The sequence below is a fragment of the Clinocottus analis genome, unplaced genomic scaffold (genome assembly GCF_023055335.1).
Source record: "Clinocottus analis isolate CAN_PGR_092001 unplaced genomic scaffold, fCliAna1.0.p SCAF_27, whole genome shotgun sequence".
Classification (NCBI taxonomy): domain Eukaryota; kingdom Metazoa; phylum Chordata; class Actinopteri; order Perciformes; family Cottidae; genus Clinocottus; species Clinocottus analis.
Window position 1 is genome coordinate 3,987,897 of NW_027176009.1, and position 27,141 is coordinate 4,015,037.

At 42.9% G+C, this 27,141-nt stretch overlaps 3 protein-coding genes across 10 annotated transcripts; 1 reads left to right on the plus strand and 2 right to left on the minus strand.

Moving 5' to 3' along the window:
* Positions 1-873: 873 nt before the first annotated feature.
* On the minus strand, positions 874-13,395 carry tnpo2b (transportin 2b). 5 transcript variants are annotated; one of them, XM_068592339.1, is made up of 24 exons: positions 13,102-13,394; positions 12,330-12,429; positions 11,916-11,991; positions 11,608-11,757; positions 10,847-10,953; positions 10,601-10,734; positions 10,420-10,501; positions 9,881-10,003; positions 9,648-9,766; positions 9,489-9,549; positions 9,203-9,374; positions 8,093-8,245; positions 7,728-7,953; positions 6,942-7,113; positions 6,603-6,827; positions 6,332-6,490; positions 5,669-5,756; positions 5,469-5,567; positions 5,272-5,367; positions 5,034-5,109; positions 4,346-4,445; positions 4,178-4,252; positions 3,187-3,316; positions 874-1,394 (listed from the first exon to the last, which is right to left on the minus strand). In XM_068592339.1, exons 2-23 carry the CDS (start codon positions 12,426-12,428, stop codon positions 3,209-3,211), a joined length of 2,700 nt encoding a protein of 899 aa, XP_068448440.1. In that variant the 5' UTR covers position 12,429; positions 13,102-13,394; the 3' UTR covers positions 874-1,394; positions 3,187-3,208. The 5 variants fall into 5 exon arrangements, with proteins under 5 accessions (XP_068448440.1, XP_068448439.1, XP_068448443.1 ...); XM_068592338.1 differs by lacking the exon at positions 874-1,394 and adding an exon at positions 2,007-2,124; XM_068592342.1 differs by lacking the exon at positions 874-1,394 and adding an exon at positions 2,007-2,124 and having other exon boundaries at positions 6,633-6,827; positions 13,102-13,392.
* A 793-nt stretch (positions 13,396-14,188) lies between these two features.
* rln3b (relaxin 3b) lies at positions 14,189-14,748 on the minus strand. The gene is made up of 2 exons (XM_068592569.1): positions 14,568-14,748; positions 14,189-14,466 (listed from the first exon to the last, which is right to left on the minus strand). The coding sequence occupies exons 1-2, from the start codon at positions 14,746-14,748 to the stop codon at positions 14,189-14,191; spliced, it is 459 nt and encodes a 152-aa protein (XP_068448670.1).
* A 1,234-nt stretch (positions 14,749-15,982) lies between these two features.
* Positions 15,983-26,021, plus strand: rfx1b (regulatory factor X, 1b (influences HLA class II expression)). Of its 4 annotated transcripts, none has more exons than XM_068592609.1 (18): positions 15,983-16,074; positions 17,263-17,614; positions 20,235-20,332; positions 20,449-20,538; positions 21,696-21,769; positions 21,893-22,175; positions 22,262-22,443; positions 22,538-22,657; positions 22,850-22,971; positions 23,075-23,193; positions 23,420-23,523; positions 23,636-23,787; positions 23,996-24,093; positions 24,403-24,552; positions 24,653-24,864; positions 24,948-25,101; positions 25,190-25,235; positions 25,335-26,021. In XM_068592609.1, exons 2-18 carry the CDS (start codon positions 17,290-17,292, stop codon positions 25,505-25,507), a joined length of 2,502 nt encoding a protein of 833 aa, XP_068448710.1. In that variant the 5' UTR covers positions 15,983-16,074; positions 17,263-17,289; the 3' UTR covers positions 25,508-26,021. The 4 variants fall into 4 exon arrangements, with proteins under 4 accessions (XP_068448710.1, XP_068448709.1, XP_068448712.1 ...); XM_068592608.1 differs by having other exon boundaries at positions 16,009-16,130; XM_068592610.1 differs by lacking the exon at positions 15,983-16,074 and adding an exon at positions 17,054-17,140.
* Positions 26,022-27,141: the final 1,120 nt, after the last annotated feature.

Consider the following 27,141-nt stretch of genomic DNA (forward strand, 5'->3'; position numbering starts at 1 on the left):
TGTAGTCCATTTTACTGGCAAAATCCTATTCCATGATTACTGAAAAGCCCTTCTTTGTCTGTACTTTTCACATATTGATTATTGAATCAGCAGCTTGTCTCTACATTGTGTGTTGCTCTTTGGCAATGTCCTAGCTCCTTTCTTTTTAGAAATATTGTGCTCTCCTCTAGTAAATTGAGGTGGTGTGTTGGTGTGTAAAGGGCAATCATATTACTCTGAAATATATGTCACACACATACACACACACACACACACACACACACACACACACACACACACACACACACAGACACACACGCACCCAAAGTAGGCTTGGACAGGCTACACCCCCCTTCAAACTAAAGGTTTTTGGACCCCTACTGTGCACACTTTACGTACGAACGCCATCTAACTATCCAAAACATGCTCATGGGCCACAAAAAGGAACTCATGCAGGATTTCACACACATGCATGATCTCACACACGTATACCAGACACCTCAGCAATATGGCAAAGTTAGTCATTGTAAAAGTGCTGATTAGTCCCAGTTTCACAGAGTTGTTTTTATTTGCCATTTAGTATTTGAATATTTTTGCCAGTCAAAGACACTTAATTTCACAGTGCAACACAGTATGACAAACGCTGACATTAGGGTCAAGACATATCATATGGGTGAGGTTAAAAAAAAGTCCATACAAAAACAAAAATAAAATAAAATAAAAAGTGCAAAACTCAACAGTCACTGAAAATAGCATTAATTCCAATATCTTTTTTTGCGTTAATTGTGCGAATTTAAGTCCACTATAGAAACAAAAATTATCAGTAGCAGCAAAAAGAAAAAAAGAATATGGACCATTTTTAAAACATTATAAAGATCACAATGACATTGGCGATCACTGTTTTACTTAAGATATTTATATGGCATGAAATGAATATCAGTACGAATGTAGACATAAACATATACACTCACTCGGTCTTGCCCACGCACGCACACGCACACACACACACACACACAACAGATGCCAAGGACATTGTGGTGGGAGTCAAGTTTTAGCTCGGTACCATATCAAAAACAATACATATTTCACACACCGTTAACACAGAATGCCAAGTGAGGAGTTACAAACTGCACATACGCATACACTTACACACACATACACACACACACACACACACACACACACACACGTACATACATATACACACTAAGGATGTGGTTTTTCTTTCTACTGTTTCCTCCCTTCTGGTCAGAAAACAATGTGTTAGCCCTAATCCTCCCTTACTTGAGGAATGGTTTCTGTGAAGTCACGAGGAAAGACACTCGCTCTTATTCTTTTTTCTCTTTCTTTCTCTCGTTCAGGTAGAAAATGTGACAGGAGTATGTCTGATAGATGGATAGCTCTGTGAAGCAGCACTGGAAATGAAAGGTAGGAAACAGAGGCGGATAGCGAGATTATCTTACAGCTAAGTAGAATTCAGTGACTACAGATGAAGTAATTCATATTGAAGCCTATTCCCCAGAAAAGAAAGATATCACCCAGAAAACGAACAGAGTTTAGACCCCTGTCTGTCTGTCCCTAACTACACGTAGCAGGTCTCAAAAAGTCTAAATAATAGTGCCACCCACAGTCAGTTCCATGTTCTGCAAGTGCAGTGTGTAAGTGTGAGTCTGTTTTGGTCTGTCTCCGTCGGTCAAGCTACTCTTGAGTTTAACAATTCCATTAAAATCTCAACTGTCCCTGTTCTCCCAGTGGCAGACCTTTCTGTAGCTCTTTTTCCCTGCTCTGTAACTGTTTTCCCTCTCTCTCTTTCCCTGAACTTTCTCTTTGCTAGTCTCTCTCCCTGCCTCCCTTTCCTAACTTGACTTTGCCTAAATCTCTGCTCCAGGTCCTTTCTGTCCCTCTCTATCTGTCCCTACCAGTTAGTTTTTCTGTGTCGGGTCCCTGCCTAGTTAATCTAGAGGAGTCCCTCTTTCCCACCCTCCCCACCCGCCCACCCTCCCTCTATGGACAAACACATAGGGCGTGGGGGCCGTCCGTCAGGGGGAGCGGCCTAATAGCGTCCCACTCCCCCCCCCCCCAGATCAGGGCAGTGCAATACACAGATGGATGAGTTTCCCATTCACCCTCCTCCTGCTGGCTCACCTAGAAGGACAGACACAATGAGGTTTACTTCAGGAAAAAAAGTCGTAAACCTTTGGTTCATGTTTATATATACTCTGCCCGGCCCAAAAAAAAAGACTCAACCAAAAAAAAGGTCACACACACTAATATTTCGTTGGACCGCCTTTAGCTTCGATTACGGCACACCTTCTCTGTGGCATTGTTTCAATCAGCTTCTGCAATGTCACAAGATGCAATTCCATCCAGTGTTGCATTAATTTCTCACCAAGATCCTGTATTGATGATGGTAGAGTCTGATTGCTGCGCAAAGCCTTCTCCAGCACATCCCAGAGATTCTCAATGGGGTTAAGGTCTATGTGTGAACATGATGTCTCATACTCCCTGAACCACTCTTTCACAATTTGAGCCCGATGAATCCTGGCATTGTCATCTTGGAATATGCCCGTGCCATCAGGAAAGAAAACATCCATTGATGGATGTTAGAAAAATTCACTCGTCGCCTCGGAGTAAAATCATTAAAACAGGAACATTTATTCGTTGCAAGGAAGGAGCAGAGTCAGAAGTACAACATGATAGACAAATTTTATATCCAAGACTGCTCAAAGATCCCTCAAAGAACCACCTCTTAAATACACATCGAGACCCACTAACCGAAACCCTCATGACGTCTTCGGCCTAACCGTGAACCTTTCCCCTCGTCCTATAGAGCGTTTTGTAAAAAATGGTCATATGATAACAAAGGAACTGCACGTTCTTTCAGACAGAAACATACAGATTCAGTCTCACTGCTATCAGGAGACATGCTCAGTTTGTGTAAGATTAAACAGAGACGGTAAGATGAGAAGTCTGAATATAACAGTGAAACAATAAATGGTTAAGCGAGAATAATTATTTTCTTCCAACAATGGAATAACCTGGTCATTGCTGCCTAGACCTGAGCAACTGCAGCAACCCCAGATCATAGCACTGCCCCCACAGGCTTGTTCAGTAGGCAGCAGTAGTTAAATCCAGGTGGCGACTTTTCTTTTTTTGGGCCAGGCAGTGTACATACAATATAAAGCCAATGATGTGTGTGGGATTTACCTCTAGGGTGGGTGTAGAGAATCTAAACGCCGTAGCAGGCTGCCAGTCTCTCCTTCAGCAGTGGGGGGAACTGCTCTGAGAACTGCTGCCAGTTCTCCTCCCCGACCTGCTCCTTAAAACCATGCAGGATCTGCAATGGGGCAGAAAATGGAGGGTATTTTAATTTCAGGCACATCGTCAACATCATGGAATATTACATTTGAATTTCATGTGCAATAATGTTTTTATTATATTATGTGCAATATAATGTTCTACTTTTTAATATTGACATTATCCTTAATATTATACTATATATTACCTTTCTGTATCTGTCTCTATTATGCACTAGTGTTAGTGTTAGTATTACGTCAATGTTACAAATGTTAAAATTTCCTCTTGTATTTAATATTTATTGTACTTTACTTTTTTCCATTTTAGTTGCAAAAAAGAAAAACAATGTTACTTCTTTACACTTCATATATGTATTCTATAGTTTTTCGATAGTCTTTTCTAATCTTTGAATAAATATTAATATTAATAATAATAATCATAATAATTCACACTCTTCAGTGCACATAGCCTTTTTTTGGCAACAAAAAAGTGTTATTAAAATGCTGGCGGTGTCAAGAAGCAGCCAAACAGTACTAGCTTTTTCAAGAAGGAAGGAATCATCAAATAAGCAGCGGGAGAAGAATAAGTGTGCTCAGTGCGTTTTCCTTACAAGGTGACAACGTTTGCCAATTCAAACTGAAGTAGAGTAACAACATTCACTTCATTCAGAACGAGAGCAGAATCCTTTTTGCTGAGATGAAAACACGCCTGAGATCTCTACCACTCAATGACGTGCTTTGCAGGGAGAGAGGAGAGTGAGACGACGTCACCGTCAGGGTCAGCCTTTGGATGGGACTGGTTGTAGGAAAACAAGAACTATCTTCTCAATATGAGCTGGACTCTGCAACTACCTCTTACCTGATCCAACACACTATTGGTTGTGACTAAGTTTGCTCCTCACCTTATAGAACATGTCTCGCAAGTCGTCTTTAGGATTGACCCAGGAGGCCACTGCGTCGCAGAAGAAGATGAAGTCCTGAGCAAACAAAGGAAGCAAGCACCTGCGAGGTTAAAGCTTTATAAAGACTGTGAAAGGCATAACTTAATGACGACAGGGCAAATGTCTCACCTGCACCACACCTCCTGGGTTCACACCAATCATCATACAGATCCCGCGGAAGGCCGAGTCTTTCTCCTCGTTGTCTCTGATGTTCCGCAGAGAGGTGCACCTGTCGCATGCAATGTTAACCAATCAGCAGCTGTTAGACTTGGCGCTGTCACTATTTAACTGTAATTGTGTTAATAAGAGAACATTTATGAAATGAGAACAAGCGAGCGAAAACAAATTAAGATGATAACAGCCTGTCGTCGTCTTTCTGTGTGGGAGGACATTTGTCTTTTTTGTAGGCTTGAGAAAACCCAGAGACATCAGCGTTTCATTCTCACTGCTTGCTGATTCCAATCATTTCAAGAATTTATTTAAAGAAAGTCAATTCTGCAGCCCTTGTCATGCTGTTTGCAGCAATGTGATCGCACAAAAAAGCAAAGAGGGAAAAGGAGAAGAATGAAAAAAGAAATCAATGCATATTGCCTGATAGGGACAAGAAAAACTTCCACAAATGTGTCCTGCAAGTACGGATAAGCTCACATAATTACACACAAGAAGGAAAGAGAATAAGAGAGGATGTGGTGAGACCACAGAGGATAACAGAAGACCTGTTGTGATATAGGGCAACTGTGCAGATGTAAATTGAAATAACACCCCAACAATGCCATAGTCTTTGATAGTCACAACAGAGAAAAAGAGGTTTCCTCACCAAGGTCGGATAAACTGTGGCAGCAGGGGCGCAACCTCCTGAGGACACACGTAGCCCAGTCGCCCAATAGTGATTGCTGGAGGAGAAGAAAGAGGAGTCGGGACTGCCGTTGGAATAGTGTGTGTGCACTATCATGGCACTAAAAGCCCTGCCAATCCTATCATTTATCTCGAAAATCAAAAACCTTCCTTTGAAAACAAGTATGATAAAATAGTAAAGTATATGTGCGTGCATGTACCGGTGTTCTCCAGCAGGGTCTTGGGGGTGTTAGGTCGATTGATAATTTCAACCAGCTGGTTCAAAACCATAGCAATGTACGGCTGCATCTCCACTCCTGATAGAGACACACATCAGTTCACTGCATCTCATATTCAACTGCAGAAGCACTTAACTGTATTAGATTTTTTTTTTTTAAATAGATTTACTCCAACTCACCCATCTGCATACAGATCTCTCCAATGGCCCAAGTAGCATTGTTGCAGACAGAAATGAACTCTGGGTTCAGATTTGTCCCAAGGATTGGCATAAATTCAGCTGCAGGACGTGCAGAACACATCACATTAGACACACAAAAAAAACAGGAGGATGGAACATTATGGACTGTTTGTGAATGAGAGATTGAAGGAGATACTTACCAATACACGGTTTGACATGTGGGAAGCAAGCCTTGGTCAAGTCACCCAGGAGAGCAAATGAACTCTGTCTTACTTCAGGCATCGTATCCTGGGACAAAAGAGACAGAGAGACAAAGACAAATGTGAACACACACTGTTAACAGAGTAGAATAAATCGTCTAGTGGCACACGACCAACAGCATATAAACGCCTACAATTTTCTAAATATTAAATGCACTCATTTTAAAATCACCAAACAAGTCAAAGGTTGGATTTTTACAACAAATGTACAAGCTGGAAATGTATAGATTTTCTGTAGTTATTGTCAGTTGACTAATTTCTTATGATGCAGTTCATCCGTTTTTGACTGTGTGTTCATCCAGTAAAACCAGTTTGTAGTTCATGAGAGAAGAAAGGCAAGAGCACTCACATTTCTCAACTTTCATTATGGAGCTGCAGGTGCAATCATTATTTAGTATCAAAATGAGTGAATTATAGAAAAGGTTATCCATTACCACATCTGTATGACTTCCAACTCTTCTACCCTTAGAGTTTAAATGTAACGCAAAAGTGTCAGCCAAATTAATTTAATGTACTAAGTTTAAGAAGGACTCAAAGGACGAGTCCAATTCTAAAATAAATATTTGAAGGTCAAACCAAGAGGCACACATGGGCTCTGCTCACCTGCATGCACTGGAAAAGAAGCGTCATGATGTTACTGCGGGCCACGAGCGTGTCCACGTGGCCCCCCAGTCCCTCAGCTAAGCCGCTTAACAGATCCAGCGCCACAATCATGAAGTCCTTGTCGGGTGCTTCGTACTGGTCTGGCTGCTGACTGTACATCTGTGACACGCACGCACACACACAAAAGAGAAGAGAAGGTGGAGCGAAACGGTCAGAAATGGAACGAGGGAATTAAGTTTAATTTATGTAAAGCAGGAAAAACATGAATTGCCTCTGCAGAGTCCTTGTGAGTGTGGCTCACCATGGCCTGAGCCAAAGTCTTCTGAACCAGGGTGACACAGCGCTGATAGACGGGCTCGCAATAGGGGAGGAAGCCGCTCTGCAGCGCTGTGGCAACAGATGACAGACACTCGAGCAGAGGGAAGAGATCTTTGTCTTCGTCCTTCAGCTCATTCCACTTGGCTATCAGCGGAGGCATCAGCTTCTCAATGTACTCCTGAAAACACAAGTGTGTAAATTTAGCTGGAGATTCATTTGTTCCCCGCGCTGCTTATTCTAATAGTTTGCATGCAATAACAGAACTATGTAAATGTGTGCATTTTGTACTCACAGGCTGGTTGAGATGGTGTCCAACAGAGTCTGCCAGTGTTCCTATGGCATCATAGAGGATAAGCAAGTTCTTGTGCTGGTACTTCCCAAAAGCAAAAACCAGCGTGTCCAGGATGAAGCTCAGGTAAGGCACCAGCTCTGTACACGCCTCCTCCTCCAAGGTGGCAAACGCACTGTAGGAGCGAGATGGGTTAGAAAGATGCACGAGCATAAATTAAGAATACAGTGGTCCCTCGTTTATCGTGGGGGATACGTTCCAAAAATAACCCGCGATAGACGAAATCCATGAAGTTATCAGCTTTATTTTTTACCATTATTATACCTGTTTTAAGGCCGTAAAACCCCTAACCACACACTTTTATAAACTTTTCTCAGACAGGCATTAACATTTTTTCCCCATTTCTCTCTTATTTAAACACTCTCAAAGTTCAAACTTTTGCGGATTTAAAAAAAAAAGCCCAAACATTTTTAACAAATTTCATTTTAATTATCAATCTACGAGGTCCTCTGACCGTGCCTCTTTGTCCTGCTGCCGCTCCGCTGTCTTTTTAGCTGAACATATTCTGTACTGTACAGGAGAAACTGCACGGAGGAGATTGATTGACAAGGATGTACAGTATAGTCCCTTCGCCAATCAGGACGCCGAACACAATGCGCGTTCATACTGTAGATATAAAAAAAAAAAATTTAATCCGCGAAACAGCGAGTCCGCGATAGGTGAACTGCGTTATAGCGAGGGACGACTGTATACGGTAGAGCCGAACATATGGGAAAAAATAAGCTATACCTGCACGCTGCTTCCTGTACCCTTTTATTGCCATCCAGAATGCGTTTGAGCAGCTCAGTCATGAGAGGTTTGAGGTGAGAGTCGGGAGGCTGGCTGACCACCCAGTGGGCATAGCGGCTGAGGGTCCAGCAGGCGATGGAGCGTACCAGGGCCTTCTTGTCACACAAACATTGAATGAGGTGCGGGATGAGCTCAGGCAAGTAAGGAACCATTCCTTGCATACAGCCTGGAAGAACAAACAGATTCAGACATCTAAAAAAGGAAAAGTCCAAAATTTGGGGGAATATGCGAATTTACTTTCTTGCCACAAGTAACATCAAAAGCTCAACACTACTTTTGAATAGCAAGTCTGTGTCACATCTCACCCTCAGCAATGGCTCCAAGCACAAGGATGCCTGACTCCTTGATGACCCAGTCAGGGTGAAATAGCAGTCCTTTGAGCAGGGGCAGGAGATGGGGAAGCAAATCCTCACGAAACACATTGGCAAGAACGTCCAGAGCCGCGGCTGAACACTTCCCTGAAAGGGAAAAACAACTATCAGCATGAGAGAACTTTGAAACTGTAATAATGCTGTGTGGAGTCACTGACAAGACAGCATAAGAGAATAAGGGAAGTGTCCTCGAAGATGACTAGTTGTCACTTAGTCATGGATTCTTTCAGAGAGCGAGAGTACAGCGACGGTTGAGCGAGCGACAGAGTGAATGAAGACTATTATTTTCCGATTGTTTCCTGACAGTAGCGTTCTACACGCAAATAAAACACAGCCAGACCTGCTCACAACGCTACAGAAAGGTGCCATATTTTGAATGACAGCAGCCAGAGGCACGCTTCTTTCTGCTTTGGGCTGTTTGCGCTCTCTGTGTCTGCCTGCGGTCAGGCCTGGGAGGTCTGAGAGCCTCGATACGCTGAGAACTGTGACAAAGTGGCGGGGTTCAAAGTGGGAATGAGATCGGGTTGCACAACTTGTTTATTAGCAACCACATTGGGTGAACACCGCAAAATAAGAAGAAGAAGAAGAAGAAGAAGAAGAAGAAGAAGAAGAAGAAGAAAAAGAAGAAGAAGAAGAAGAAGAAGAAGAAGAAGAAGATCTGTAAATACAGACACCGCCCCGAACTTCTAGTGGGGCATAATGATTATTATGAGGGATTATATCAATCTATAGATAGTTTTTGAAGAAATTGTTGCACATTATACCTTCAACAATGCAAGTCTTTTGAGTGACAGACGGATATCCATATGTATAGCTTGCTGGCAGTGGCTGGGAAGGGATTGTTTTAGTCTTGGTAAATACAGTGTAAATACATCATTTGTATTGTTTGTGTGCTGGCATTGGTGCCAGCTGCTGTTATTATATAATATTTTCTCTTTAACTAAACTGCACTTTTTTGATGTCATCAATGAAAAAGGTTTGGATTTAGAAGTCTGCCATGTGGTCGTCAGAAAAGATTACTGAAGCTGCGTTTCTCTAACTTACGTAAGTTCCAGTCAGACAGTGTGTCATCGTCGTCGTCGTCGTCTTCATCAATGTCCTCTCCCTCCTCGTCCTCGCCTCCTTCATGCTGCAGAGTGACGGTGCGGGACTTGTGGAAGCGAGGCTTGATGTCCTGCTCACTGTCAGGAACTGCCTCGTCCTCTTCGACGTCGCCCTGGAGGACAACGGAGAGAGAGAAAGGTGAATACGGAATGGACACAGGTCAAAAACAAAAAACAAAAAGTAGTACGAGGAGCTGGGCACATCTGATCTTCCGCCGGTGGCTCACCTTGAGAAGAATAATGTCAATCTCAGAGTATTTCATCCCATTCACTAGGATGGGGATCAGTCTGTAAGACGAGACAGACAACATTACTTATCAGATAAAATTCATAGAAACACTTGATTTTCACTTCCATGTCATCAACTTAACCCTGTCAGTACTTACTGGACCAAGTGACCAGCCAGGGCCTCTTTACAGATGGGCTGTTCAGCCAGAGTTAGCCAGAACTCACAGGCCTCCAGAGCCACGTTCTCGTCTGGGTCCTGGGTCCGCTGCAGCATGTACTGGTGACAGACAACAAGAGGTAAGAGGTGAGGAGGAGGAGGAGGACGACCACGACGAGGAAAGCCACACATTGTCAGTTTGAAAGTGCATGTGAGATCAAGTCCCACCCTCACCTGGATGATGCTGTGCATGTGTGGGATGAGGCGATCAATGCGAACTTCCAGCAGCATGACCAGAGCCCTGCACACGTTCTTCCGCACTTCACTGTCCTCATCCCCGGCCAGTGCAAACAGACTCTGGATATGAAAGAGACAGGGAGAGAAATGGGGTGAGTGGCAAAGAGACAAGGGAAAGATTGTCAAGGTCATTTGACAAGAAATAGGGTTACCAGAAAGTTAATAAAAGCAACTTTCACGTGCACTTTAATCGATTTAATCAGTATTTACATCTCGTCAGTGTTTAAAAAAAAACCTCATGATCAGTCAGAAATTATAGAATTATATTTAAAAAAGTAGATGACTGCTTTCCTTTCTAATAAGATAAAACAATAGTTCAGCATCATATTGCATTTTGCTACATCAAAGGCAACTTATTGCATAGCCTTCGAATAGATAAATGAGTTGTTACATACACCATCTCTAAAAGGAGCTAAAGAAAGCAAGTTATGAAAACAATGGAAATTGAACCAGCAAATGATTTTTGTCACGCTCACCTCAATGAAGGTGTCAATGTTATCCATCAGAGCCTGAGCCCGCCCAATGATGAACTGGTTCACACATGCTATAGCATGGGACCTGAGAAAGAGAGACAAACAAGGAGGATCTATAATGATAATTGTAACAGGGAGAATGAAAGTGGGAAGTCTTAAGACTAAAGACTGGCCTTTCACTGACCTGATCTTGGGGCTGCAGTGCTTGAAAAACTGTAGGAATTTGGGGATCATGATGTTAAGGGGTCTGTTCAAAGCATCGCTATCCAACAACTCTGATGAATCCTCGCAGATCTTCTGCAACGCTCCAAAAGAACCCTAAAAAAGGTAGAAAGAAATGTCAAAAACAAAATAATGAGTAACAGATGTATATCACATTATAACATTAAGAGTGCAAAGGTAGTAGTGTGTGCAGGCAGGTGAGCTTGACCTCGCAGGTGTTATAGTCATCTGAGTTGAGCAGATTGCAGAGCTGAGGCAACAACTCCGGCCAGGCCTGCAGCTCTCCTTTAGAGGCGATGGTCGTGATCAGGATACCTTTATGATAGATAATAGAAAGATTATACAGGGACAAATCAGGCTTTAACCGGTAAGCGATCCGACCAACATATAATATTTTTACAGTTTTAAAGCTTGAGTAAAGATATCATAATAATCTTTAAAACCAAAATATTTCATTTTGGTAAGCATAAGTGCTTGCCATCTAATAGGCAAAAAATGCAATTCTTACAGAACTCTCCAAAGGTCTTTTAAAATATTATTTTTTAAATCATTTTTAATCAATGCAGTACAATACACTTTCTTTATTCCTTTGAATGAACACATTTATTTATTTATAGTTAGGATTTATGACGAGAAGAACTTGACAAACAATGCTGAGCTGCATTAATGTTCAGGTTGCCAGCTTACAGATAATGTATACTAATTCTAGGTGGCATAGACTGTTGACCTTGAACCGGTTGAAAAGAATATGTGGGGGAGTGGAATGGTAGGAGGTTAAAAATATGCAAGTAATATCTTAAACCACCATCATTGCATGCACTCAATCAATACCGGTTGAAAATGCAGCGCTCCCTCCCACACAATTGCATTACCTCCAAAGGTTGAACCACCTACAGAGTAGTCTGACTCACACTGCCGAGGAAACAATGCAGCAAACATTAGATTTCTCTTTATCAGTAAAACACTCACCGATCGTAGCTCTGATAAGCGGTGAAGGGTCTCCGATGTTGTTGAGGCATTCTCGTTTGATGAAGTCAGCCACATTGGCAGGAAAGTTCTGGTAGTGAGCCTTAACATTGTTCTTCAGTATCAGACCACTGAGGGAGCGAGTGGGCTCATCTTAAGGGGAGAGGCAGCAGACAGGATGAGGATAAAGACATGTTTAAAATAGGAAAGAAGTGGTACGATACAGAAATATTAGCAGAGGACTAGCAAGGTTAATAAAGGACAATCTTATTCGTCAAGAATCTTCATTTGACATGCATGTATATACATACCCTCAGATTTTAGGCTTGTGAGGACAAAGATGAGATAATTGTTGAAATCTGGAAACTGATTAAGTTGCTCCAGTTTCTGCAAGCTATGTTAAGGAGTTCAATCTTTCACACATGCACATATAGCAATAGCTCACACTCTCACATACCTTGTTATCCTGCATGACATGTTGGCAGGATAGACTTATATACAGTCACATCACACAAGCTGCGCATGACAACACACCCATTTTGATTTACAATCTATCCTGCAGGAAGCTAAATCACCCCCCCCCCCCTCCTTTCTCTCACCTTCACAATCAAACTATCTCTCTCTCTCTCTCTCTCTCTCACACACAGACACACACAGACACACACACACACACACACACACACACACACACACACACACACACACACACACAGATATAAGGATACTTCTTGCACAGCCCTCTGTGTTGCTGTGTCTGGGGACTGAGAGTCCTTGAGCAGCTGAAGCACTTGCTGTAGACCCTGTTCATCTGGCTGCCACTCCATCCTACAGGACACAAACAACCCGTTTAGGAAGCACGTACTACATATGATGGGTCTTACGATCCGTTGGCCCCACCTGTTACCTCAGGTTACTCCAAAAATAACGCGGAAGTAACGTAAAATACGCAGCACTGTGATCGATGCCGTTACTAATAGCAACAACGTGACATGTATGACGGTTAACTGTTGGAAACTAAATGACACCAATTGTAAACGACTGTCTCCATTGTAGCAATGTCGTTACAGCGTTGGGTTTTATTTTTTCGTTTCTGGCGACATCATGAAACCCAAAAGCGCCGCAACGCAGCCTTCCATTAGGTTAGTTAGTACGTAATCGCCGCATAAATACGTAATTATCCGCAGCATCAATCAACAGCGATGTAGACAGCTTCATTCCACATGAGGCCCAGCCGTCTGGCTCTCGGCTAGCCAGCTAGCTTAGCGTAACATACCACACACGTAGCAGGTCCACACGTAACACAGCTGCAAAGCGCTATCTGACATGAACTACCAGGCAGTCACGTTGAGCGGTAGAAGTAACGTTTGTAACCAAAGCAACGAATAGAGCCCATTAATACTCATAACAGTCACATATCAACCCCCCCTCCCCAGCGCCGGCAGCTACTAGTAGCATGGCTACCTAGCATCATCTTGAAAGTACCGCGAAAGATTTTACCTGGTCACTCCGGTGTGGTCGATCTATATTTCTATAGACAATAGTGCAGTTACGCTGTAACGATTAACATTAAATACAATTTGACTGCGGTATGTGTAACTGAATACAAAGTTCTGATCTCTGTGGATCTGTGTGGTTTCTGAGCTAGCTGGTAAGGTGACAGAGATCGCATGCCTCGCAATCAAGCCGGGTGATCGGTTTGATCATGTTCGGCTTCCGTAACGCTGGTGGACAAACTGTCCAGCAGAGTGACCGTGTTGGACGACCACAGTCACCACCAGAGCAAACGGTTTACTTAAAAAGTCTTTAATTGATCAAGATGCGTCACGTATTTTTATTCCGTGAACACATATGTTATATGATCCGTTTAGTGTTGTGTTTCATTTTTGACCGCCAGATGGTGTGAGCTTCAAAATCCTACAGCACATAACTCCTGTGTAAATGATTTGTATGAACTACTACAGGACACAATAGAATGGACACCATACAGGCCAACAACAATTACCACCATTGTGAAGCGTGCTTAGGTCCGGTTATATTACAATATGTCTCAACGTAACTGTGATCATTCATTTCTAAAAGAAAGATGAGCAAATTCTTAGGATCACATAAAATAAACAACCAATGTCCAACAGCATAGACTTAACAAAGGCAGTATTGCTAGTCTATTATAACCCTTATTAAATCACAGAAAGCAGCTGTAATTCATAGAATATGAAGTCACTCTGTGTATTCATATAGTCAGCACCACTTCCTATCGTTTCGAAATCCTTGACAACACTCAAAGTGTACTTCTGAAATAAGGCTTTAGAAAAGTGGAAGTGTTCTAAAAGCATGAAATGTCATTTTAGTATGTTTTTTGTAGGAGGGACAGATATGGTCATACCAATTACACAAAGTTTTACACAAAGCTTTATTAAACATGTCAATATTTGATAATAACAGTAAACAGATTTTGAGTACACACACACATTCCTGCATCAATTGTCCACACAAGTGAGTTGGATGTGAAGAAATGAAGGAATTACATAGCAAACAGTGGAGCTCTGCATTAGTGACAGGATAAGACGTATATAAGAAGCAAGATTCAGCAAAGAGAGCTGATTTCACTCTTGCTACAGCCCCACTTGCAGCAGGCGTTGGACAGTCCAACCACTACATCCCGTCCTTTTCTATCGGCACTCCGTAGAGCTTCAAGCACCCCATCAGAGATTGGTGAGCGAGCTGAGCGACTGAATCCAGCAGCTACATATGCCTCATTTAGTGTTTGATCTCTCCATACGTGGGACTCTGCAGGATCCTGCTCGCCATGTTGAGGGATGGCATTTGTGTTCCATGGGTCAAAGGCCTCTTCTTCAATAAGAGCTGATAAAAAAGCATAGTAAAATCTCTTAATATCACTATTTGATGAGGAAAGCACATCACATCATAAAAAAATACTTGTATTTATAGTCTCTCATGCACACTCTTACCTGAGTCTCCTACACTTCTCCTCCAGCGAGAACCACCGCAGGTAAAGATGACAGCTCGTATGAACTCTCTTCCACACAATTTCACGCCATAGAAAGAGGGATGGGCATCATTGGACCGCACCTTGTCTACCAGGGCCACCAACAAGCACAGGGTCAAGAGCGCTGCCTTCCACATGTCGATAATGAAAAGATACTGTAGGTGTCTGAAATACAGCTTGAGGTGTCTGTGTCGTTTGTGTTTCTTTCCGAACAGCTCGTTTTATAGGCCTCAGCACCTCAGAGAAGGACCTCAACTCTCCTCCACACTTCGTCATGCCAGAGATAAGACCGGAGACCTTTAGAGGCCACAATAGAGAAAAAGAGAGGTTGTGATAAAGCAGCAAATTAAGCCGGAGGTGATGTCAACAAAGCTCTTGGCTATCTAAACACCTGCGACCTTTTGCTGGCCTTTCTGTCCCTTACACCAGTTGGGTTGTGCGGTGTGTCGCCACAAAATATCTGTCTCGCTATCTGCTCTGCTGTGCAATGGATGTAGATCAATATCCTCAAAGATAACTATGCTGTACATTGATGTCTACTGCAAGTGGCGCACACACACACACACACACACACACACACACACACACACACACACACACACACACACACACACACACACACACACACTGATATTGTGCATATAAATATGCACATGACGGGATGCTGTTGAAAAACAATTACAATTTGAAATAGATATAACTTTTAATTATTAAAAAAGATACAATTACAACAACAAAAAATAAATTAAAAATGTAATTATAAAATAGCTACAACATTGTGATTCTGTTTAAGCCAGCAGAGAAGTCTCCGCAGGCCCTGACGGCCCGCCACTGACACACACTCGCACACACACACACACACACACACACACACACACACACACACACACACACACACACACACACACACACACACACACACACACACACAAATAAATAAAATATAATACAAATAACTGAAATTAAACTAGTGTACAGCTGCAGAGTATTAATTTAGCAATTAGAATGTGCAAAATGGTAATTGCAAAATGCAAAGTATGTTTAGTGTATATGAAGTGTGTAAAGTGTAAATAATCAGAAACGTGTACAGTGATACAAATACAAAGAATATCTAACGTACAGAGATATTTCCAAAAATAAGATAAGTCCGAAATATATTATAAAGATGATATGGGGAGGGGGCAACATCAAGCAATCAAAAAGGTAAGATTTAGTCAGATTAAAAGTAGCCATTTGACGTTCGGCTCTGGTGAAAGTGACAGGCAGGGAATGTCTACCAATCAACGACACACTATTTCACTGACGCTGCGACCACCTCGCACGTTAGCCAATCAGCATGTAGTGTGGGGCGGGGCGATGACGAGAGGGTAGCAACAGTTGCCCCGGTGAAGGCAAGGCGCCATAGTCACGGTAGTCCTGGCGACAAGAACCAAGCAACGGGCGTCAATATCAACAACCTAAATGTAAGGAGGAAAACAACTTCAACGACATAAAAGGACAATATTGGGATAAACTAGAGGTGAAAAAGTTATGTATCTCAGAATTATCATTCCATGTTTGCGTGCTTGTTTGTACGGCGCGGACGTGACTGTTGGTCGAGCTCGTGACGCGACGGTTGGTGTGGTTGAGCTCGTGGGGATGAACGTGGTCACTCGTTTCTCTTCTAACGCTGACGTTGTTATGGCGATGTCAGATCTTTGATAAGGGCACAAGATGGCGGGTGCGTTCAGTGCTGATCGTACTTTTTGGCTCATTTGTCAGAATGTTCAGCTGTATTTAGTTACAGTTTCGATTATGATGAAATTATAACGAGACGTGTTCTAATGGCCTGGTTGTGGATTTATTTCCCCACACGAGTCACGAGCGACCAGCTGCAGATCTCGTTCACGTCACAACTCCGCGGAGCTGCTCGCTGGAAGCCATCGCTCCTCTCAACTCACTGCTCAGGCGACTCAAACCCTCAGATAGATTAAAACATGCACAGTGAACTGCTCACGGGACGAGCTCGTTTACGAGTTATAAAAGCGGAGATATGAGTGTATGTAGTGTGCTTCATAGTCTTTTCTTGAGACTTTGAAAAAGTTTTTGGTCTGACATTGAATATGGTGTGCCGGATGATTCCCTGATTGTCTTGTTTGCCGTGTTGGTTTACGCAGGAGTGGCTTATCTTCCAGTGGGACGGCCTAAAGTTTTGACTGACAGTGCGTCCAAAGATTAATATGGGTTCATTTCCTGATGGGAATATCTGCTACTGTCCATGATCGCATATTTTCTTATTCCTAACGTGTCATTTAGTTGATTTATTTCACTCGAAACACGATGGTAACGGTCAATGAACACTTGGTTTTGAATATTTATTTTGAATATGCGTTTCATTGCTTCATTCCTGGTGCTGTCCGGTCGCTCTGTGCTTCCTCCTGGACCAAACAGGAAAAGCTCGACGCCACCGATAGTTTCCAACAAAAGCCCCACTTCCTCATCTGGTTTATGTTCCACGTGCGCGCACACGTGTGAGCTGACACACTCAAGGTCTGTGTGGCCCAATCACAGAGGGGTACAATAACATGCCAAAAAAGCGTGTTGTTTTGCAGCACTTTCGTTAATGAGGGCTGTGTGTCTCTTTCTTTAAAAATCCTTTTTTTTATCTGCAGAACTAGTGCCTCAAAACATTGGTTGCCATGGCAACTTCTGGATACTCTGAGGACCTTCAGCCTCAGCAGGCCAACACAGTAACCATAGCAACACCTCCAGCCACCACAAGCTCATCCACGAAGACGGCTCACTTCCTGTCCGAGATGCCACCAACCTCTGGGACCACTGCCTCAGATAACCAATCGGTCTCAAAGACAGGACAGGATGCGCTTTGTTCTCAGGCGCCGCCTGTCGGCCAGAACCAGAAGGCCGCTGTGCTGACTGCGCCCACGCAGCACTACGTGAACCCAGACATCCAGAAGAGTAACGGTCAGAGCAACTCGCCCCAGTACATCATAGTGACTGTCACAGGTGAGAGACTGACGCGAAAGATACCTGCAAACTCCATACTGTGCACACAGGCATTAGATATATAGAGATAGATAGATGTATATACTATATTCATCCGCCAGGGAGAAATTTGTTTGTGTCAGCGGCAACCAAAGTTACATAGAAGACACAAAAATATTAGGTATTAAAAATACTCGATATATACAACAAAACAGAATAGCAGAGCGTATTACATTTAAGAAAATTCAACAATAAACAAAGTGCAAAAATGTACATGTATAAGCGGTGTATATGAAGGGTGTATAAGTATATACGATGAAATAGAAGTATGTATAGTGAGTGAAACAACAAAAGCAGTAAAAGGGCTACTGATGTTGATGTTGATTCAATTGACGGAGAATCAGAGGTGATTTATTATAAAGTCTAAAAGCCGTGGGCAGGAATGTTTTTCCTGCATCGGACCTTGTGACAGCGGAGTGAAATCAGTCTGTTGGAGACATTGAACAGTTTCTCTAGCGGCAGGAGGGCAGGACATAGAACACAGTCTGAGCGGGAATTAGTTTGTCCGTGTGCCTGTGGGGAAAAGCTACAGGCTTGATCCTAGAGGGAGAGTACATTGTGATTGATGCTGGTTATCAAACAGTCTTCAGTTGCCAGAGCTTCAGTCTCTTAAAAGTTAGCTCAAAGTGATATCAAGCAGCACCTAAACACTTAGTGCATTGACTTGTCAGCAACTTTGATCATGAAGTAATTGTTCAAGGGAAAAACCCAAATATTTGCTGGCTCAGGCTTTTTGCTCTGTTTTACATTAATGTGAATTGATCATCTTTAGGTTTTAGACTGTCGCTCTGACATAATTAATAAATTGGACAACGTCCTTTGTACTATAACTCAATTCAAATTTTACATCAGGAATAGCTAACAGCATAAATCAATAATCATCCTTCTAAGTAATAATTTGTTAATTTAAGGAATACTTTTAGCACTTTAATGTGCATCAAGTGCAAAACCATGATCTGATCCTTGATCCATAGGCTTCACTTCATAAAAACATGTTCCAGTGCTATCCACAGACATTTTAGGAAATGTCTGACTACATTTCTGTATAATCTGCATATTATAGTCTTATTGAGTTATGATGATAGTGTGTCGTGGTTTTTTAGCGGTACCTAGTTGTTTTCCTTCTTCATGGTCGTTTGTTTAGATGGCTAAAATGTAGTCTACGCAGAGTTCTCAGTCTAAGTCTGGTTTACTGCTGCAAACGTTATGAGGACGAAATAAGCTGATGGTCATGGTTGCTAGGCTGCATAGTCCCGAAAATGGGAACATGGATGGCTGATTATTGGAACCTGACTTAACTTCTACGCTGCTGCTTTTGCTATTATAGAGATTGTACAACAACATTTTTTTATTCTTATATTGAATCAACATGGCTTTAAGTGTGCAATCCTGCAGTTGTACAAAAGATAAGATAAGCAAGTATTTATGGTAAATTATGTAATGCATGCTTAGTAGAGGAAACACATGAGTTGGTACTTTAAAATATGGTGTTAACTAGTGGATATGAGAACTGACCTGAACCTGGTGTCTATCTGAATGTTTATTTTAGGGCCGTCTATTCAAAGATCTTCCTCCCTACTAGTGTCGAGTAACACTGCACTTTCACCCAGAGTGAGTCTCGCAGGCCTGAGGCTTATCGAACGCTCAGGAAGTAGAGCTACTAAGTTTGCTGAAGAACTGCTTATTAAAACTAGCTCTCCCTCATATCTATAAACAGTAAAACAAGCTGGCTTGTGTAGAAATCACACACGTAGAAATCACACACTATTAAAGAGGTATAGTTTATCTATTGTGTTTTTTTTTCTAGATATCCACATTTATGAAAGAAGGCTGGATTGATGTACTTAAAGTTTTAGGTATAACAGTTGCCACCAGACTGAAGTAACTAATTGAATATTTATCCAGAGGCCTGAGAGAAACACTGTGATATAAGTATAACATATTATGTAGTAACTGCTTCTGAGCTGTTCTTGGAGGAATTCAAAGTTGTTTAAATATAAAGTGATTCACTCTCCGAACTGCCAGGTTAGAAGGAACAGTTAGTTGTCACTTTCCGGCCTCATCAGAATGAAAAAATAAAATTGAGTCAATTGTAACCACGGGTATGTTTGTAGCAGTTAACTTAGGTTAGAGTAAGTGAGAGCAGGATGGTACTGTTTCAGTAAATAGTTTTCTCACCTGAAGGCTAAAAGGAAGTAAATATCCCCCTCTCCTCCTACCACCCTATGTCCCTCATCCCTCGTGTATCTCTCATTTCCCTCTCTCATCTGATCTGCATGTTTACAAGATGGAGTGATTCCTCTCTCCATCTGGGGAGATTAGCTGTCCAAGGCTGTCCTTCTGTATGCAAGATATAAGGATGAAAGCAGAGTTGAACATACGCACTCTTTTCTCCTCCCAACTATCAGTCTCTTCTCAGTGGAACTAAAAAAAAAAAGTTGTTGTAAGATGTTCTGCGGTGACTGTTATTACGATTTGGAAGCAGTGTGTCGTGAGTACTGAACTTATGTTAACGGTGGCTCGCTTTTCTGTTGATTTGTTCAATCGCCTGATGAAACCTTTCTCCCTCTGGCATCCCTAGAGGGCTCTGTTCACTCCAATGACAGCCTGTCCGACTCCAGCCCACCTGCCCCTGGTGTTCCTACTCAGGTGGTTCAACCAGTGCAGTCCACCCAGCAGGTAAGACGCAAACATATACACAAACCCCAATAATTTACCCTTTGACCACGTAGGAGCATGTCATATGGTTGGTTCCCCATAGTTCTATCTGACAGTGTGGCTTTACTCACCTGCAGAGGTCAGTGTTGCAAGCGGGGTCGCAGGCAGCCAAGAGGACTCAGTCTGGACACATCAACAATCTACAGTCTGTGCACATTAGCCAGGAGGTAAACAGACAGACAAAAAAAATGTCTTTCATAATCTAAGAAAATATACAATAAATACATCAAATTTAAAGGTCATTTGATTATGCTACAGGCAGATAGAAAGAGAGGAACGTAGGAGAGAAAGCCCTTTGGCCATTTTGACAAAACACTTGCCTGTTTTGCTTTTCTTTTCACCTCCATCACTACTGTCTGTGATGTGCCTGAAATCTGAATCCTGCGGGTCGCCTCTGTGAGCGAGTGAATGAGCGGTTAGGATTGTTTTTTGGACCACCTTGTGTAATTTTATGCAAATAACCTCTATGGATGACACCAACAAAAAAAAGGGTAACATTTCACATTTTTGACGGTTAACAATGATTCCAGGACGGTTGAAATTCTTTTTTAGGATGGTTCTGGGACAAGGATGAAAAGAAGCTAGTCTTCCATTGATAAATATCAATAATGACAACCTGAAATTGTGCCTGTTCAATCCCTCCTCTGAACAAAGACCTTCTTGACCCAGTAATGGAGCAAAGCACTCTATATTCAGCAGAACAACAATATGTGGCGTTCATTGTATTTAAAGAAAAATAGTTAATTTATTATTATTTCTTTCACCCTCCAATCATTGCTTTTTGTATTCAGCTTGATGTCTTGATGGCTTCATGTCCAAAGTCTGCTGCTACAATTCATGATTGTATACTAACAGTGGATTTCTTGCAGGGAATTAAATCCCAAAGCTGCAGTTCACCTCACTTTCTGTTTAGCGTTTTAGCTCATTGTTTTGATTGTATAGCTTCACTGTTTGGGTTTACTCTCATCACACTGATCCATGATGCTTCCAGCAGCATTGCGCAGTTGTTCTCAGCCAAAAAGCGCTACAAAGCCATGATACACTATCTGCCCTCCACATAATGACACACAAACAAAACTAGTGATAAGCTGCTAAAGAGACAGAGTTGATGACACCAACGACAGAGTGCATATTGGACTTGCATTCATCAGACTGATACAGGACTCCACATTAATGCTTGTGTTACCCTGTGATACTCGGTGTGTAATATACAACTGTTCACTAACAACATTGCCATAATTAAGGTAAATCATGTTAATATTGTGTTAACAGCTTGTTATGGTGCCTTAAAGTAGCTAAAAAGGAACAAATGTGTTTGGTCCAGGTGGAGCATGTGTACTCTGGCCAGGTGCAGTATGTGGACGGAGGAGAAGACGTGTCTTTTACTACGCCTTCCATGTGAGTAGAGAGGAACCTGCTCTGGATGCATGCTAACACACACACACACACACACCTAGTCACATAGCTGTGTCTTTTGTGTGTTTATATGTTTCTGTTTCTGTTTTCTCCTTTCCTGTCCAGTCGATCCAGCAACTACCCTTTCTCCGACTCCCCACTCTACTCCCAGACCCCTCCAACCTCCTCCACCTCCTACTACGAGACCACGCCCAGCTCTGAGTCAGACATCACCGGCTCTGTGACCTCACAGCCGGTTTCTGTGGCAACAGCGGGAGCCAATTGTGGGGGAGCTGCTGCAGGCGGAGGGGGCTATGTCATTCAGGGAGGTTATATGTTAGGAGGAGGAGCAGCAGGTGGAGGAGGGCAAACTTTCTCCAACCCTAACTCTCGTGCTCCACCCGCTACTGTGAGTACTCAAGTTCAAAGTGAACAATGTCCTGGTTGACATGAACATTCAGAAAATTAAACTCTGGTGCTGTCCATCTTCCCTAGGTGCAGTGGCTGTGTGATAACTATGAGGGGGCAGAGGGGGTGAGTTTGCCTCGCTGCACCCTCTACTACCACTACCTGCTGCACTGCCAGGAACAGAAACTAGAACCTGTTAATGCTGCATCCTTCGGGAAACTCATCAGGTCTGTCTTCATGGGGCTACGTACACGAAGATTAGGGACCAGGTATATATATATATATATATATTCATATATGTACACACACACGTACATTTTATATCTCAGGGCTTCGTCATAACTCATTGTGTGTGTGTTTCAGAGGGAACTCAAAGTACCACTACTATGGTCTCAGGATCAAATCTGGTTCCCCACTGCTCAGACTGATGGATGAACAACAGCACATGGCGATGAGGCAGCAGCCTTTCTCACAGAAAAATAGGTATCAACACGAGGCCGCGTACTTGTGTCCTTATCTCAACACTTGGAGCATCATTGTGGTAGATCATCCATTCAAACAAGATGTATCAGTTTCGTTATTTACAATGTTATTGCAGTTTGTTTCAAGGGCTTCAAGTACTCCCCTGTGACTCTTTCTCACTGTCTCCCGATTAATGGGTCCTCTGTCCAATAGGATAAAGCCACTTCATAAGGTACAAGGGCTCACCAATGGGACATCAGGGGGGATGGGTCAGCAGCAGGCTGCGACACTATGTGATATTTCGGCGCAGGTGCAACAGTATCAGCAATTTCTTGGTGAGTAACACCTACACCGTCTGCAAAATGCCTTTGATTTGTGTTCTTGGTACATTTGGTGCTCCGCTTTACAAGCCGTGAATAAGTGCTGTGTCTTGTGCAGAGCCATCAAGACCGCTGCCAGACTTTGTGGACATTGATCAGCAAGATCGAACCCTGCCTGATGGGATCCTTTTAGAACACCTCAAGGCCTTTCAGATTCTCTACAGAGAGCACTGTGAGGTAGGCAGTCATGAACAACGACAAGACGGCACACTCACCGTAACTTTCTTCTTTGTCCACATACGCAAATGATAGCCTTGATGTCTACTGTTATCACTCAGCTTTAATACAAGCCGACACTCTGCTGTCACGGTTGACGTAGCACCAAGCTCCCTGCACTAATAAAACATTCTTCATTATGAAACTGTTGAGCAGATCAGAGGTATATTATGTGTGATCCCCACAGGCTATTCTGGACGTGATGGTCAACCTTCAGTTCACTCTCGTGGAGACACTATGGAAATCCTTCTGGAGGTTCAGCCAGAGCAGTGACACAGAATCACTCAACCTGTATGTGTCATTAATACACTCAGCCAAAGCTAAGAAATGAATACTAGTTCCTATGTCTGTCCTATATCCACTGTTGGAACTAGTATGAATGGTGTGTCCACTCCTCCTCCAGGCACAATGAATCTGAGAAGCGTCTGCCCAAGTCGTGCCTGGTGTTGCTGTGTAAGTATGAGCCTGTGCTGCGCTGGACCAAAGAGTGCGACAACCTGCTCTACCAGACTCTGGTGGAGATCCTCATCCCTGATGTACTGAGACCCATCCCCAGTAAGTGTGTAAGGCCCGTAAGAGGCGTGTGTACAACTGTTAAGTGAGGCGATCAAGAATAATTTACTGATTTGCAGCATATGGGACTTAATCTGGGGGCAAGTTTGGGGGTTTAACTTTCTACGAACACCTGTACGGTGACATGTAAATGTAAACCCTCTGTCTCGCTCTCTTTATCCTCTCTACATCAATACCATCCCTCCCTCAGGTGCCTTAACTCAGGCCATTCGCAACTTTGCCAAGAGTCTGGAGAATTGGTTGACAGGCGCTATGATGAACATCCCAGAAGAGATGGTTCGCATAAAGGTATTTGTCGGCTTCTGCACCGATTTGTTGTTAAGACAGAGCTATGCATCCATTTTCTAGATTAAATGTTAACAGCGTTTCAGATCTATACAGATGATGTTTAGACAGTTCGCATCTGTATCTTAAATGTCCTGTGTGACCATTTTTTATTTGGTTTATCTCAATGTGTCCTCAGTGTTATCTTGGAATTTGGAAAACCCAAGATGCGCTTCGGCCCAGAGTGTGAACTGGGCCTTATTGTGGCTGTTTCTCGACATGAGCCATCTTCTTATGGTGGCCTTCAATCCTTCTCCTCCCTCTGTCCTTCAGGTGGTGTGTGTTGGCTCCTTCTCCCAAACGCTGCGCCGTTATACCAGCCTGAACCACCTGGCTCAGGCAGCCCGCGCTGTCCTGCAGAACACAGCCCAGATCAACCAGATGCTCTCAGACCTCAACCGGGTCGATTTCACTAACGTACAGGTGTGTACTACTATCGCACCCTCCGATCTATATATGTACATTCATGTTTTAACTGAACAAGAGCAGACACCTGACCCAGACCACCCGTGTCCCCCCTCAGGAGCAGGCATCCTGGGTTTGTCAGTGTGAGGACCGTGTGGTACAGCGGCTGGAGCAGGACTTCAAGATGACTCTGCAGCAGCAGAACTCTCTTGAGCAGTGGGCTACCTGGCTGGACGGCGTTGTCTCTGAGGCCCTAAAGCCCTATGAGCACAACTCTGTCGCCCTACCAAAGGCCGCCAAAGTCTTCTTGCTCAACTGGTCCTTCTATAGGTGAGCGGAAAGAGAAAAACAGTATATTATAATAATATTTTGTTTCATGTGTAAGGTAATTGTCTTCTGTGCTTTCTTACCAGCTCTATGGTGATCCGGGACCTGACTCTGCGCAGTGCTGCCAGCTTTGGCTCCTTTCACCTCATCCGCTTGTTGTATGATGAGTATATGTACTACCTGATAGAACACAGGGTGGCCCTGGCTAAAGGAGTGACACCCATTGCGGTCATGGGAGAAGTAGGTGTCTGCACATACAGTCCCGTGGTGTCAGTCTGCACCCGATTATACATGTTTAGAAATATCTCATTCTTGTTCTGTGTTGCAGTTTGCCAGCACTGTCAAGAGCCGAATCTCTCGGGACCTGGAGAAAGGTAATTTCACTGTGATTCTCCTCACGAATAGGATTAGTTTCAAGTTTCAGCCTGTTATCAGGTAACTCAATGCCAACGTCAATGCCCTTCCTCCATCAGAAGAAGAAGAGGACGATGAGGAAGAGGAGAGCGAAGACGAGGGCGGCGATCTCGTGCTGCAGTCCAGCTCCCTGAGTGCGATGGATGACGAGAAGGACCCGATGGAGCCGCCCGCCAAGTTGCCCAGGACGAGTTTCAATCTGCACGCTCTGACTGACGGCACACCACCGTAGACACTCATTTGCAAAATTCTCTCTCTCTCTCTCTCACTCACACACACACACACACACACACACACACACACACACACACACACACCTTTGCTTTAAGTTGAACATCATGCCATCCCATTCTGTCGCTGTGTACGCTTCTGGTTTTGCAAATAGCTGATGTCTGGTGTTGCGCGTGTTGTTGTCCGGTGTGTGTCTGCAAGCATGTGAAAATGTGGAAGAGCCTTTTGCCAATTTTGTACTTTTGTGCTGCTTCCATTCTCGTTGCCTTCACCGGATATTTTAGAGTCCTTCCCTCGTTCCCTGTGCCTTCCCTGTTCATACAGTGGCTAGTTGCCTGTAGCCGCTCCTGTCCAGCCTCCACTGAATTGTACATAGTCTTGATTCCCTCCTGCCTCGCCTTAACCACTGACCTGATTGCTGTGGAAAGATGAGTTCTTTGTTGTACTCTAAAATATTTCCTACCTTGCCTTTAAAGCAGTGACTATGCAGGGAAGTTGGACTTTAATAAACAGAACTGTCTCAAATATATATATATATATATATATATATATATATATATATATATATATATATATATATATATATATATATATAGTTTTATTTCAGAGTAGCATCTGGAATGATACTGCGTTATAATTTATTTTGGGACATGGATGTTGATTGACAGCTATGTGTGGATGCCATGTTTCACTTCAAGTAATTTCTTATTAATTTGGCCAATTAACTGATACCCTGTGCCTTTGAGAGATTTCTAGACTGAAAAAAGCTTGTATTCTATTGTGTGTACCACGGGATTAATAAAGGAAGGTCCAGTGGAGTATTCTTGTTGCCATGAATATTTAGCTGTGAAAAAAAAGAAAAGAAACGTTGACAGTCAAGCCTCGTGGTGATTCTGCCCAGTTTGCCACTTATTATCTTTTTGTTCTACTTCTCATCCATTTTGTTGTTTATTTTTACAAACACACACACACACACACACACACACACACACACACACACACACACACACACACAGGGCAGCCAGACTGCTGGACCACCACACACACACCTTTGCAGATGCAGTGCAGGTTGAATGGGCCACTGGACGAGGTCAAAGCTTATCCCACCCAATCAGCAGCACCTACTACACTATATCCATGGCAACCTTTGTACCAGCTATCTCAAAGTTTTTGTTAGTAGATTTGTATTTTCTGGGTATCACTGTTGAACATTTTGTAGATAACCTATATTATGTACCTTTTGTGAGCATTGTCAGATATCCAAACTGTTTGTATGTTGTTTAACCATTATTGCCTTAATAAGAAATGTCTTGTGCTCTGTGCACTCTCTATAATGGAACTATATTTTTATTGTGATAATGGACCAAGCATGTGAATATGGTGACTTTGGAGATGGAGCCTTTCCAAAGAGCACATGATCCACCTGCCGCCTCTCACATGGCATGAGCAGATGTTGTCCTGTCCTTTTTAGGATGGTCTGACGACCGAGATCCCACCAAAGAGTAAACAAGGGTATATTTACATGTATTTGTCTAGTGAGCGCTAACTGCCATATCACTATTACAAAAATTGTGACCTGGATTTCTGCTTGTGCTGCTTTTCGGATTCCTCGTGATGTGATTCAGAAGACCGTTG

Bases quoted from the DNA above. Each gene is read 5' to 3' on its own strand.
- tnpo2b (XM_068592339.1), bottom strand. From the start codon at position 12,428: ATGGAGTGGCAGCCAGATGAACAGGGTCTACAGCAAGTGCTTCAGCTG. The intron at 11,992-12,329 runs GTATCCTTATAT...CATAGCTTGCAG, and splicing joins CACAGAGGGCTGTGCAAGAA to AAACTGGAGCAACTTAATCA. The intron at 9,375-9,488 runs GTGAGCCACCGG...GTTGTCCTCCAG, and splicing joins TTGACATTATTCTTCTCAAG to GGCGACGTCGAAGAGGACGA.
- rln3b (XM_068592569.1), bottom strand. From the start codon at position 14,748: ATGTGGAAGGCAGCGCTCTTGACCCTGTGCTTGTTGGTGGCCCTGGTA. The intron at 14,467-14,567 runs GTGTGCATGAGA...CTTTTTTATCAG, and splicing joins TGTAGGAGACTCAGGTAAGA to CTCTTATTGAAGAAGAGGCC.
- rfx1b (XM_068592609.1), top strand. From the start codon at position 17,290: ATGGCAACTTCTGGATACTCTGAGGACCTTCAGCCTCAGCAGGCCAAC. The intron at 22,658-22,849 runs GTATCAACACGA...TCTGTCCAATAG, and splicing joins CCTTTCTCACAGAAAAATAG to GATAAAGCCACTTCATAAGG. The intron at 25,102-25,189 runs GTAGGTGTCTGC...TCTGTGTTGCAG, and splicing joins CCATTGCGGTCATGGGAGAA to TTTGCCAGCACTGTCAAGAG.